We start from the raw sequence: 15,402 nt of genomic DNA, 5'->3' as shown, positions 1-15,402 counted from the left end.
CAAAATATGGTAAGTTATCATCTCCCTTACTAAATAGCCTCCTGTGTTTGTTACTATTGATAGTGAATAGTTGTAAAAATGGTGCATTTTTAATGAAAAACTGCTTGCATAGTTGATATTAAAAAATTAAATTTTTTTTTCAGAAAAGAAAAAAAGTAGCCGTTGAATCAGAAATTTCAATAGTCTAAAATATCATGATGTCGGATTTTCCATATGTTTTCTAGTTTACGAAATCTAAACTGGACGGACGGACGGACAGACATTCCACACAAACTTATAGCGTCTTTTCCCTCTTTCGGAGACCGCTAAAAAACCAAAACAACTGTTTATACGTGCAGCCCGTGCATCCTTACAATCGATCAAACAAAAAAAGGCAAATTCTGAATAAATGTACTACTGAATTGCTTCTCATCGCGGTAGACATTCCGGCGATGAACGCTTATCTGGCAGTTCTGATATTATTCTGTACGTTGCAATTCTTGAATCGTTTTAGTATGGTGCCAAAACAGGTTGAACTGAGCATTTATTATTGATTGAAAAGCGAGACGTTAATGAAGAAACTAACAAATCAAGAATCCAAGATACGGAATGTCAAGTCGAGTTCTGTAATAATCCCAAAATGCAAACATGTTGTTTTTGCTAGGTGAATCTGTCGACTGCAAAGTCTCGGCAGCACCAACTCGTTACCAAGTTTGTCTGCCAGCAGTGTCACCTTACTCAGGATGCCATCCCTGAAGTGTTCCTCAGCATGGTCAAGATGGTTTTTGATTATGTCATTAATGTGACGGCCGATGTGCTGTTAAGCGGCCGCTTGTGCAGAGATGGACAGACTGCAACATCACGATAACTGGTTCAAGAACGGGTGAAAAGTTGACGACAATTAAAATTCCAGAAACATACGAGAAGCAGACACTGATTACACATATGTAGATTGTCTGGTTTAACTTACAATCGTTATTTTAACAGTCAAAGATCTTCTCAAAGTTGTGACTTAAAGCGCGAACTAATTCGTGTTTCTCTGTCCATCGTGTCTCACACAAAAAAGGTAAATTTAGCACCAACGCTCTAGCTAGGGACTGTTACGTAAGACATAGATAATATTCTTGATTATCTTCTTGATGACACCAACATCATTAAGTGTATCTGAAACGTCATTCAGGTCAATGATAACAAGTTTAAGTCTGTGGTACGCGCAACGGACAAGGTCTGGTTTTTGATATTTTTCTTGAATCCTTGCCTGAACACAGTTCTGAATGCTACCCATCACGGGAGTAGTTTGTCGATGTCTAGACTGTACATAATGTATTCGCTTACAATGATGTTAGATATAGGCACTGCGGCTCTCTTAAAGACAGGGATAAAAGCTATGAATTCTTCTCGAGTACAATTTATCTCAAATCCAACACTCAAACACATCAATTCAGTGCCAGAAAATACCCAGAAAACGCAGTTAATTCATGCTGCTGACAGTGATCCGTCGATACAAATCAACGTTTTGACTCGGCATGGGAAGAACTTTCTTATATCTCTTCTATCGTAAACTGATGGACGTGTTAAATCTGCTTTTTTAAGTGCTATCTATGACCACAACTCTGCAAGACGTAAATATATTCACTAAGATAACTGCACTGTTCAATCTTGTTCAAAGAAACTTTCCTATATAGAAAGGTAGTTGGCAAGGATTCGTCCTACAAGACAAAAAAAATATTATAGGCCTTTACCAAATATAATGATAACTATAATAGTGTGCAAGTGAAAACAAATCGTCACGACTAACATGCTATACAATATTGAATTGCAAGCCTATAATAAAGCGTACATGGTCGGACATGAACTACAGATGAGCCTATTCTAGTTTATTACAATAAAAGTTTATCCTTATTTACTTTGTTTCAGTGGAAGCACTACATGTTAAGTTGCTTCCTAGCAGAAGTTAATTGATTTGAAGGTGTAAAAAATTGGCTTGAATTTGGTTACTCGGAATTCAGAAAGGTGCACGTACATAGTCAGCCATCAATTCCTGATAAGCCTAGCCCTAGGCTAGTCTACTACAACTGTACTTTAGTCACAAATGGAAGCACTACTTGTTCAGTTGTTAATTAGATTTTGATTTATCTGCAAAAAAATGGCTTGAATTTGGCTGCCCAGAATCCGGGGGGGGGGATGCAAGTGCACCCCCTTGCACCCCCCTGCGGGCGCCCTTGACCCTATTGCACGTATTCCACACATTAGACTAACATAGGCCAATATATATATTAATAATATTATCTCATGTCATAATGTCAAATATACAATTCCAGGAGCTCAAAAAAAAGTCCCCAGTTTTGGTTTAAAAACAAAACTAACAAACAAAAAAAAAAACAATCTAAGAATGTATTTACATAACGAGATTTAATATGCACTGTTTGGTATTGTTTATTGGCGATTACATATCTCGGTTCCCGGTCATTCAAAATACAAGTTCTCTGTTAACAACAAATGACAAATACTTTATGTAGCCTACAAAGGCTACACATGTTACATTTAATCAAAATAATTGTTTTCTTTTCCTATTATAACATCTCTTACTTTTATTAACTGTTTGTAAGTTATTTACTGTTCTTAAGGTGGTGTATTTGTATGAGGAAAAAAAAACAGATTGCATAATTAATTACAAAAAAAAAAAAAACAAATAAAATAAAGCAGATTTGATTTAAAAAGATAAAATGTAGATGTACTTAAAATTGGATTTCTACTTTTTGAGATCCAAATGTCACAGACGAACAGATTGATAAAACAAAACTAATAAAGGCTTTTTCCAGCAAAAAGAAGCTGATAAACGACCACAATGTTATGTTTTTAAGGCTCAAACGTGCATAGAATGTAATATTACTATATCCTTTGGTAATTTAACACCCCTATTTTTAGATGATTATTAGATGTTACTTTAGATTCTGATGCGCGTGACTTGTGTGCAGCTTAGAATGACAAACACTAGTAATCAACATTTAATAATAATAAGGGGTCTCTTCAATCCAGCCATAAAGAGGCAACGAATCAATAAACAGTATCCCAAGAATAAGTTACAATCCATAACTCATAAGTACAAGTACAACTGCATTTCACAAAACACCACATCAAAGAATCGTAACACAATATCATTTGTTCTTCTTCTCCGAGGACCAAGTAACAACTAACTTTATGACCGCATGGTCAGATTGAGACCGAGACCCTTCACGTGAGATTAACACGCATGCTTTATGTGACTACATTTCATCTCATGTCATAGTACAGTCATAGTGATTCTCAAACAATGCTGTGACAGGTAAAAGTTATTATTATTTTTTGAGTAACATAGCAATCGGAAATTCCCTCTCTAGTTTATGGGGAAATTACGTAACTATTTATGTCTCCGGTATGACTTTTCCAACTATTTACTTACAATGGAGCTTGGTAAGTAGAGGAGACTACAAGTGGAAACAAACAACAAAATGCCTCAACTAATCTCTTTCATTTATTAGTCACACCATTTATTTATTTAAATCAAGAAAGAGCTGTTATTTTTTAAAAGCTTACTGTTAGTTTTATCCTTTGAAACACGCGGAGTCATTAATAGCATGTACATAGTTGGAATAATTATAACATTAGGCTTCATTAGCTAAAGTACACAATGATTAAACAATTATAATGCAAGAGTGCTTGCCATTTACCTAAGCATACAATGGTGTAGAAATCTTCCTTTTTTGCTGGAATTTTCGTGATTTAGAAGGTAGAACCACACATTTAGAGTTAGAAAAAAAATTAGCTTTCATGTAAACGAACGAATGAAAGAGATATAGACACACAAAAACACATATAGATAGATAGATAGATAGATAGACAGACAGACAGACAGACAGACAGACAGACAGACAGACAGACAGACAGACAGATAGATAGATAGATAGATAGATAGATAGATAGATAGATAGATAGACAGACAGATAGACAGATAGATAGATAGATAGATAGATAGATAGATAGACAGACAGACAGAAAGATAGATAGATAGATAGATAGATAGATAGATAGATAGATAGATAGATAGATAGATAGATAGATAGATAGAAAGATATTTAGATAGATAGATAGATAGATAGATAGATAGATAGATAGATCGAGAGAAAAACTAATGATACATCATATATAGTGACAGTTTCTAAACTACAAATATTCTGGCGCCTTCTACAAATTTCATTGTCAATATAGCTATTTTTTCAAAGCAGGACACCTCAATTAGTATATCAATAAATCTATGATGCATTAACTAAAAAAAAAAGTTTATCTGACTTTTCACTTGAACAGAAGCGGCACATGGATTTAGTCATGAGGTTCACGTTCTTCTGCCTGATCAAAAAGTCTATTTAAAGACTATAGATTCTTGTGATGCTAATGGAGTAGACTTCACCGTGGAACAAGTAAGTGTATGCGACACACTTAGGCATATACATATAGACTATAGACCAAATACAAATAAAAAATATCTATATGTATAAAACGAGCAGAATATATATTTGAAAAACGAAACAAACATATATATAAGGAAAAGAACTCCAAATTTTGAACTATACCTGTTAATAATGTAGATTTTTTTCACATTTAAAAATCAAACCTTATAATTAATAACTAATTTTTTTTTTCAATTGATTCATATTTTGTTAGTCACAAAAATAATTTTATCAAGTTTCCACTTGATCTGAGAATGGGTGTAGGAGAAATCACGTGAACAATTATCTAAGGGGACAAACCACCACATATTTAGCCATATCTTTTATTACGGAAGGATTAATTTCCCTTTCTGGTATCAAACAAAATAATCTTTTAATAGTAATTAATTCACTGTTAATTTAAATCTTTTTATTGATTCATGTTTTGTAGGGTAAAATAGATAGTTGTGGAAAGTTTCAACTTTATCCTACAATGGGTGTTGGAGAAATAAAGGTGTTCAACATTTCTACCAGAAAAACAGACATGATAAGTTCATATAAGCTTTGTAAAAAAAGATATCATAAAAGGCAAAACAGAACTGTATATAACATTACTATTTATGAATATTGAATTTGAGTTTTAATTATGAGTATTGGAGGTCCAAATTTGTTAAATTTCTGGATTTGCTTAAAAAAATCATAAAAATTAGATAAACATGCTGTGGTGAAGAAGGGGGGGGTGAGGCGGGAGTTCGTGGTGTGTACTAAATTATCTCTGTAAAGTTAGAACATTGTTAAATTATAAAAATTTTTTGTTTTTTAGTCCAAGAAAATACTCCTCGATGACATTGATGTTCAAAGATTCTTTACAAATGCTGACGAGTTTAAATTAGTCTTAAAAAAAGGAAAAGATTCTGTTGAAATGGAGGACGACAGAAAGACTCTAGATTATCTATACAACATCACAGATCATTACATTCTAGAGATACAATTAATATAAAGAAAATATATTAAAGTAAGTCAATGAGCTACTGGCAGTGGCCTAGCTGGGAATTCGCCATCATTTGAGGGCTCGATGGGACTTGACCTCCTTAGGGCTCCGGCATTTTGCGTAATATTTAATGTAAAAAACACTCATTTGGATTTTCGAATTCTCCCACTCCCTCCACCAACCCTAGCTACGCCTCTGGCTACTTAATGCTCGATAGTAAAACGATTGATTGCTTGGAGGTTGACTTTAATTCTTATTAATAATAATACCTTTAATATGAAAAGTATCTATGTTCATTTTATTTACATAATACAATACCAAAGCCAGTATCCTGGTTATTCATTTAGTGTATAAGTGGGTATTTATAAAAGAATATTTGTTTTGGTGCTTTAGAAGAGATTATACTGTTTCCTAACAGGTTTTATTTATGCCTAATGAGAGCAGACTATCCCACCCCTCTCTTATATCTCTCATCCGTGTCAGGGTTCATTTCTTGCTTGTCTTTGTCTTTGCTCATTAGGCTCGTTAGGGGTTACACTTAATTGATACTTGCTTGGCTCATTAATGTTCACACGAATAAGAACAATGACTACTATTACTACTAGATTACTACTAGATACACTTTCATTCCTACTATAGATATCCATTGAAATACAAATAATACTTTAATATTCATAAGCACATAATGAAATCAACTCTCTATATTTATTAATCCACCATCACCAGTCCATCAAATTTCAATAAATATAAACACCAGTCCAGGAAGAAACTATTCAAACTTTCTGGACCGGGAACAAGACCTCACTAACTAACACACTCTCTCGCACATTCAACAAAGACTTAACCATGCAGTACATAACACATGCAAGACTATTCACATAACAAAGGGATATAACTAACATATCAAAATATCAAAGTAACATTCATTCTTGACGTATCTCCCCTGACAATCCGATTACTCGTCATACTATCCCCGGACAAACTTACCCGAACCCAACACTTTCCTGGTTGTTTCACTTTGAGATTTGCTTTTCAGTCTTTTCTAGATTTTCATGAATTTTCCTGAATACCTTTTACACTTCGTTTAATCCATTTCCTTTCCATATCCTGTCCTTTCAACTTTAAACACACATGTAGTCCTCCTGCCCTGTCTTCTAATTTTCCCATCACTTTTTTAATTTTTGAAATTTTCTGATTATTTTTTTCCACAGACATTACAGTTGTGTGAAACAGTTCAAGTCTTATTGTATTATATCTCTCATCGTGAGAAATATTTGATTTTGCTGTGTTTTGCTGTTAATGAACCATATAGAATGTATGAAATAATTTAAATATGGTATTTGATTTGTACCTCTGTTCTATGCATACATTTCAAACATTGAATTCCGTAACGTAGTGTGTATATTTGTGAATTTTTTTTTATTCAACAAAGCTATTGTAGTGATACGAATTCATGCTAGGGTAACAAAAACTTATATAAGTAGTTGTCTGTTTGGCTCAGTGCTATTTCTATTTCATTCATTATGTATGATAAAAAGACATACATTTTATTACTAGTTAGTAAGTAAAGTTCCCTTTTCAGACCTTGTGATCTATAGGGCAAATGATGAAAAGGTCATTTGTTTCACGGTTTTATGAGAGTGTCATGTGACCAGCACAACGATCAACAGTCTTTACTTTTCCCCAACTGATGCAGGTGATTCGAACCCAGCAACTCGATTTAGAAGCCAAAGGATTTACCGCTCAGCCACCGCGCCTCTATATGTGTCCTATTAATTACATTCTATTGTTCTTAGATCACGAAAAAAAAAAGTAGAGTTTAGTATCTATATTGTTGTACCTAAATTGGCGGTGCATATTTTATGTTTTAAAATTTTATTTTATACTAAGTAACATTTATAGAATTTAATTAGTATCTGTAAGAAAACTAGAATTGAACAGATTTTTTTCTGTTACTTTTCTTTTAGATAAAAACAACGGCGGTAAATGATATTATAAGTATCAATAAAATATAATAACAAATTCATATGCTTGTTGCAGATTTATTATATTATTTTAAGTGAAGTACGTATACAATTTTAATCTTGCCTTTGTCAACATTGGTAAATATTCGTTAATATCAACTGGCCTGTAGACCTCATCTTCTGAAAGGGGAAGTTTTACTTTTTTTTGTTTATTTTTGTGAAAATAATTTCTAAAAGTAAAGTAAAAAAAAGTTCCCCTTGTGGTCTATGGGGCAGATTATGTAAAGATGTGGCCTACCGTTTACGAGGGTGTCATATGGCCAGCACAACGACCAACCGCCTTTACTTTTCCCCAACTAATGCCAGGTACCCATTAGAGCTGGGTAGACTCAAAGGCGCCCAAAGATCCCGAAATTAAAAATCCCAGTCTTCACCAGGATTTAAACCCGGGACCCCCGGTTCAGAAGCCAAGCGCTTTACCGCTCAGCAACCGAGGCCTACGAAAATAATTTCTAAACGTTAAAATTTAATAATTAGGGAGGAGCAGATAATGCATTATTCTCATAATACCATAGCCAACGGTTAACGTCTGTATTATGTGGACAGCGATATAAGGTAGCGTAAAGGAAAAACACACGAGAATATGGAGAAATTTTGAAAAAAAAAATACAACACAAATTAAACAATCTAAGGAAAGCTATTTTGAAACATCTTTCCTTTGCGTTTCTTATGGAATGTATGGCCTCAGTAACAGCGTGTACAATGTAGCCGCTCAATGGCTTCCCAGTTCTTTCCTGTCCTCTCAGCTTTACCTAAAACACTGCATCGCCACATTCTTTTTGGTCTTTCGCTGCGTCTTGTGCCCTCGGCCTCCACTCTAAGGCCTGCCTAGCTCTGTTGTTGGTATCTTTTTCTAAGGGTGTGACCAATCCATCTCCACTTCCTCTTTAAGATCTGCACCTCTATATTTCTCAGTCCGCCCATCTCCCACGGTATTGTGTTTTCTATTGTGTCCCACCAGTGTATTTTAAAACTGCTTTTCTTGTTTTAGTGAAATGTCGAAACGATATTGTCCGATGATCATAAATCGTCCATAAAGCACATTTATGCTCTCTGTGTTATATGATTAACGTCTTTGCTGATTTAGATATAGATACAGGAAGGTTTTCAATTCATAGCGTATTTTTCGGTCTTAATTTTTTTGTTCTACTATTTCATTTGAGGCCACCTTAATCACTTCGCATAGGGCCTCCAGTTACCTGAGGTCGCATTTTTTTGTAGGCTAATATTAATATTAATGAAAAATAATGTGCCCAAATATTTTAGGCTATACTGTGTGTATTACCACATTTGTTATTATTATCATGATGGCTTTCCAAAAGAGAAATAAAGAAGAAATTTATTCAGTGACGTAGCTAGTTATCTGGGGGCCCCGGGAGGCTTGAACTTTTTAAGGGCCCCTGCATTTTGACAATCGGCATCATGGCATAAGATAATGTAATTATATATATGTGGAAGTCCAAAATGGTACAGTATATAAGTAAGAAGTGGCGTAACTAGGGGGAGGTGCGGTCCGAACCGGATGTCACCTAAGTCGGAAAAATGCACTTTTCCAAAACGAAACTTTAAAAAAAAAATTACCACCTCGAATGTCTCTCACATTTTAGTATCAACATGTCTCGGAACTTCATAATTTAATTCTATTTGACTTGTAATCTTCCTATTATGAGAGAAAGAATGCTTTGTAGACGCTAGGAGAAAGAGATGGCTGCCTGGTCGTGCGGTTTGCGCGCTGGACTGTCGTTCAGATTTATCGATGTGACGCCATGTTTGACGTAGACGGCCTTGTTTTTGCATTCCTCTTTTCGGCTTTCATGTTAAGGCTGAATTTGTTAAACGTGTTTCGTCTTGTCTAATGATATGTCTCACAAATGTCAATCGACGATCAGTCACCACTTTCTTTAGACTGTGTCTGTGTGGGGAAAGATTTCTCTATTGGTAACATTACCTTGCTATGTTAATTGTTGGATCCTTATCAGCCATTACTGCTCAGCCTCTCTTCAACCTTCCTCGTCTAGTAGCGTGAGTGGCCGTTGGGACAATGATTGTATTGAGTAGGTGGATTTTAATCTACAGGCTAATTGTTTTGTTTGTTAAGATAGGCCGAATTTTTTTGAAAGACGGCTCGAGGTTTGCAATCCGACATGCAACACCATGACATGCATCTGCATCGCTTGAGATAGCACAGCCTAAATAGGTGAACTTTTCTATTTGTACAAGGTATTTATGACCAATTTTGATAGGGTACTGAGTAAAGACACCCAATATGCATAACTTTGAGAGCGTCTTTATCCTTCGTTTCCTGTATTCATTTAATTGTATTTCAAAGTAATGCTATGTCGTCTGCCAAGTCCTAATCTGTTTGCCTTACGCCATCGGAACCCGATTGCAGCCTGTTTAATGTATTTTTATGACACAAACTTGTTTGCAAATGTTGGAAAGAAGGTGCTGTGCCACAAGACCTGCGGGATGCTAAAATCGTTACACTGTATAAAAACAAAGGTGACAGAAGTGACTGCAACAATTACAGGGGAATCTCCTTCCTAAGTATTGTAGGCAAAGTCTTTGCTCGAGTGATACTTTCCAGGCTAATAAAACTCGCTGATCGGGTCTATCCAGAATCACAATGCTCAGGGAGATCCACGATTGACATGATTTTCTCCATCCGACAACTCCAGTAAAAGTGCAGAGAACAAAGGATGCCTTTGTATATTGCGTTCATTGACAAAGGCCTTCGATCTAGTCAGCAGAGATGCCTTATTGTCTTGCTATTTTCCAAAGTAATTTCGATGGACGCTATCAACTTTTTAAAAAAATATACAAACTGACCAACAGCCTCTGTAAGTATTCTAGGCTTCGCTTGTCGATGTTTCGCAGGACGTGAACCTGTTCGGTGCTTGATTTACCTTTTTGGAAGCAGCTAAGAAACACTATTATAATTTAAAACTTTTTCCGTAAGATCTCTTAAATAATCTCGAATAAAAATAGGTTAATTGTATAATAATTGTTTATTTTTAATTTATGTACTAATTTTTGATAAATGTAAAAAACAACGACATTTAAAAATAGAATCGAAAAAATTTTCGCGTGTAACCAATCAATGAATTAGCTTACAGTTTTATTGTTCAACAAAAAGAAACAAAATAATCAATTATTGTTTGTTTTTTTTATACGGGAGATTATTTTTTTCTGGGGGGGGGGGGGGATGACACCCCGAGCTTACCGCACCGGGTGACACCAACCCTAGTGATACCACTGTAAGATTAACAAAAATAATCATCAAGACTCTCTTAATGAATAATACCGTTGTAAATTGGCGAGACAATGCTCAAGTGACAAATTCATATCTCCTCACGACGAGTTTTCTGTGCCATAAAGGCATCTATGACATCATCAAGGATAGATCAATGCTGTCTAGTATTTTTTATTTCATGCTGTGGCATAATATTTAATATTTAATGTTAAAAAAAAATTAGAACATTCATATGGAGGACACCTCTAGTGGGGGCCCGCGGAACTTTCGAATTTATACCCCCACCCCCACCCTAGCTACGCCACTGAATACATTTTATCTGCAATACCAAAGTTATATAAAGTTCTAAGAATATAGATCTAAGCTTATAATTTTTTTTAGTTCGAGGATAATTTTTTCCCTAAAAGTTCCGAAAGACCACTTTTCACAAGCAATGATTATATATGTGTCAGTGGTGAAATTTAAATGAAAATTGTTCTATTAATATATTACCGGTAATTTCCGTTATGTTTTAAAATCTTTAACAATCTCAACTACCATTGAAAGAATATCTACTGAGTTTAAAAGGGCTAGACTACATATCAATAACTGATAAAATAATTTTTTTAAAATTTTACATTTCAGCTCTAGGTGAGCAGTTTTCTAAAGAAGTCAGCATTAAATTAAATATAAAACGATAAAATGATATTCTGATGCTTGAAATGAATTGTGCCAATGAAGTCATATTATTAGTCAAGTGTGTTGTATTTCTCCCCAGATTTCTTATCAGTGCCTAGATCATTATGAATCCTAAGCCATAAGGACAACATCAATTCCACAATTAAACATTTCGATGTTATTTAGTGAACATATTTAACTGTCTAATGGCTGGAACTTATGGTAATTATAATTATAATTTTTTTTATGTTAAGTCTGAGAGATAAAAAAAAAAAAAAGAATGACTTTGTAACTAGAATTTTTTAATTTTATATTTTCAAATTTTTTAAAGCAGTTATGGAATAGTATGATATGATAGTACATATGATAATGGCACTTTTAAAGACTCTTTTTATAAGCTACAAAAAAATAACACTGCAGATTGGAAAATTCTGCCATGTTAAATGAAACCTTAAAATGAATGAAAACCAGGGGCGGACTGGTTATATGGACATTAGGGCAAAATGGGCCAGTTGTACCACCGAAAGGGCCACATGGTTGCCACTATGTATTAAATAGTTAAAGGTTTCTTGTTATTCTCCTAAATTGAGAGCCGTGCTAAAACAATCTTGTACTTTACAGGGTAATATTACTTTTATCTAACTCCGAAATAATGTGAAAGCAACATGATGCCTTATGTCAGTTATAAAGATATGGAGCTCAATGTATGTATACGCACAGTTATCGATACATTATCAATCTTAACATAATGATTTTGAAGACAGGTCGGCCTAGAGTTGGATGACTATCATATGATATACAATGCCCGGGCCAATTAGGACACTCATTCCGCCCCTGATGATTACTATAAAAAGAGGCAGTGCATCTATTTCATTGATATCATCATCAGTCTCCTGACTTAAATTGTAAAGGCGCTGTGACGGCTAGTGAAACCAAATCCCTCAACTCTTCCCTCTCAGTAGCTGCACTTTTTCATTATTTCAAGTTGTAAGCCATCTTTTCTTTGTAAAGTAAAGTTCCATTTTCAGACCTTGCGATCCATAGGGTAGATGATGTTACGGGCATCTGTTTTTTTGGCCAACGTTTAACGAGCAGGGTGTCATGAAGCCAGGACAACGACAAACCGCCTTTACTTTCCCCAACTAAAGTCAGGTACCCATTAGAGTTGGGTGGACTCTAAAAATCCCGAAATTCAAAATCTTAGTCCTTACCGAGATTCGAACCCAAGAACAAAGGCTCGGAAGCCAAGCGCTTAACCACACAGCCACCTGCTTTATCTTTTTTTTTGGACATGCCTTTATTCTTGCTCCCTCCATCGTACCTTGAAGAAGGATCTATGCCAGTGAGTAGTATCTAATAATGATTATAAATATAAATGTGTATTATTTACAGAAGTGACCCACGGTCACAGCCATGACGTGTTCATTGTTCTACCAAGTGGTGGAGAGAGACTTCGTAAACTAATATACTCAGTGGACTTACATGGCAGTGACTACACGGTTAGGGATGTAAGTAGACTAGAACGTGTCGCACTCTAAGTTACACCTGTTCCCTGGGACACGCTGTACATTGTTTCATATATTTTATGTGTCTACTGTGAGCTGAAAATAAAACGCCCTGATGGTGTAACTGGTAGCTAATGGTAAAGATACACTGGAGATAATAATAATAACAATAACAATAATAGTAATAATAATAATAATAATAATTATCTTTATTGTAAAAAAGTACCCTTTTCAGACATTGTGGTCTATAGAGCAGATGATGTTAAGTTCATCTGGTTCTGTGGCCTACGGTTAACGAGGATGTCATGTGGCCAGAACAACGACCAACCGCCTTTACTTTTCCCCAACTAATGTCAGGTACCCGTTAGAGATTGGAGGACTCAGAGGCGCCCGAAGATCCTGAATCCTGACAATCTTGTCCGTAATGATATTTGTCTTACAATTTGTGCATTACACCATACAAAACATTGCAACTATAAAAAAAACAAAATGTACATTCACACCTAAATCATTCATAATTAATGCAGAAATATTTAAGAATGAAATCGATTGTATCGAATCGATGGCCAATCGTAATTTATAAAAACGTAGAGAAACTCTTCAAAATATTCTTTTATTTTTTACATGCGAAAAAAAAATTATAACGCGTGTAGGTTTTATAACTTTTTCGAATTCTATTTTCCTAGTCGTTACATTTATTGAAGCATATTTCATGGGTTGGAAATATCAGTATTACAGTGTGTAAATGTTTAACTCAACATGGCAAAAATTATGGCATGCAGGCAATAGTGGTTCAAATTTCAAATACTATGCAAAGGAAGTATTATGTTTTTAATACTAGTGGAAATACACTTAATAAGTCAATTTTGCATTAATAACTTATATACTTTTTACAAGCCTAATATTTAGGCCTATTTAACTGTTAAGTGTCATATATAATTGAAAAAGAAACAAATTTCTAAATAAGATATTATTAAGGTTTTTGTTGTTGTCATTTCAGTCCAAGATCATTCTCTTTCAAGAGTTATCCATCTTAGATGTTGATAATTATGACCTGGTTATCGTTAGGAGTGATAATACAACAACTCTCATGAATGACGCTGAACCAACAATAGACTATCTCTATGACCTGGCATCCGATGCATACATTAAAATTCAGCTCAAATCTGCTCAGGTCTCAAGCTAGTAAACCAGCTGATGACAAATACTCTTAAAGACTAATTAGTTTTACTTATTCTATATTTTTTTTTTTCATTCCATAATAATAAAATATGTCTGTTTACATTTACAAAATAGTGTATCGGACAAGTATTCACCATTAAAGTATTATCGAAAGCGAATTATTTTGAATTAATCCTTTTTTTCACATTCATACTATTTGAATAATTATTATTTACATTAAATTTTCTTTTATTAAAAAGAGGTCTACATACTCGGCCTTGTTACATTTCCCAAGGTATTGTTTGAAAACAAAAAAATAAATTTGTGTCCAATTAAAATCAAGAAAAAAAACCTATAATAAACATTCTGAAGTAACAATAACTATTTGGATCACCCTGATAATTGATAGTGTGTCACCACAATGTCTAAAACCACACATTTTATAGGTTGAATTATTTTTAAGGCTTCCAAGGCTTGCGTTTTTTAAATGTCTCTGACAGTCAAATCCAGCTTCTGACCTTCTCGTGTGTATTTCTAGAAGTTCCGGCGGAACCTGTTCTTACAAACTTCCAGGAGAAAGAAGGGATGAAAGGCAGACCAGTGGTGTATCAAGACCAGATTTACTTCTTTTTGATGGCAGACGTCAGCATTAAACTATGCCTGAATAATAATCAACTCACCCTTCACTACGGTGTAAGATGTCTATTGCGAACTATTATATGAAAATGTCATTGTTCACACAGCTTCACAAAACACTGGACAACGTAACATTATAGTACCGGTAGTTAATTACGCAGTATCAGTATGATATAATTCAGTTGTGTAAATCATTTGATATACGTAAGAAATTTGATTTTCGATTTTTTGATCACCTATGTTCTGCAGAAACATACGAGCTGAAAAGAATATCCTCTAATTTTCTACAGTTCTTCTTCAATGCGTGCAAACATTTTTTTTTTTAAGTTGGATAATGGATAATGCAAATACTGATTATATCAGCAAAAAAGGGCAGCAAAGATTACGACTACTAAGAAAACTGTCCTCGTTTAATGTTAGCGAAAAGGCCTTGGCTATGTTTTATCACGCTCACATCTGCAATATTTTAAGTTTCAATATCATTGCCTGGTATGGCAATCTGAGCATTAAAAATAAAAATAAACTTAATAGAATCCTAAATGCTGCTGGCAAAATCATTGGCAAAAAACAAACCCCATTTGGGCAGTTGTTTGAGACAAACATCTATAAAAAAGCTAACAAGATCCTCGAAATAAAGAATCACCCTTTGTGTCAGGATTTTGTGATTTTACCATCACAAAAGAGATACAAGACACTGATAGCAAAGACAAACAGACACAAACACTCTTTT

The 15,402-nt window shown here is 34.5% G+C and overlaps 1 protein-coding gene across 1 annotated transcript; it reads left to right on the top strand.

The window, feature by feature from the left end:
• The first annotated feature begins 11,190 nt into the window (after positions 1-11,190).
• On the top strand, positions 11,191-14,215 carry LOC106070035 (uncharacterized). Its single transcript, XM_056009904.1, has 4 exons — positions 11,191-11,343; positions 11,471-11,592; positions 12,763-12,878; positions 13,876-14,215. Exons 2-4 carry the CDS (start codon positions 11,577-11,579, stop codon positions 14,059-14,061), a joined length of 318 nt encoding a protein of 105 aa, XP_055865879.1. The 5' UTR covers positions 11,191-11,343; positions 11,471-11,576; the 3' UTR covers positions 14,062-14,215.
• Positions 14,216-15,402: the final 1,187 nt, after the last annotated feature.

This window comes from Biomphalaria glabrata, chromosome 14, assembly GCF_947242115.1.
Source record: "Biomphalaria glabrata chromosome 14, xgBioGlab47.1, whole genome shotgun sequence".
NCBI lineage: Eukaryota > Metazoa > Mollusca > Gastropoda > Planorbidae > Biomphalaria > Biomphalaria glabrata.
The sequence above is the reverse complement of the archived record's forward strand: the minus strand, read 5'-3'. Positions and strand labels throughout refer to the sequence as shown.

Coding starts and splice junctions, on each gene's coding strand:
- LOC106070035 (XM_056009904.1), top strand. Junction 12,879..13,875: donor GTGACTACACGGTTAGGGAT/GTAAGTAGACTA, acceptor TTGTCATTTCAG/TCCAAGATCATTCTCTTTCA.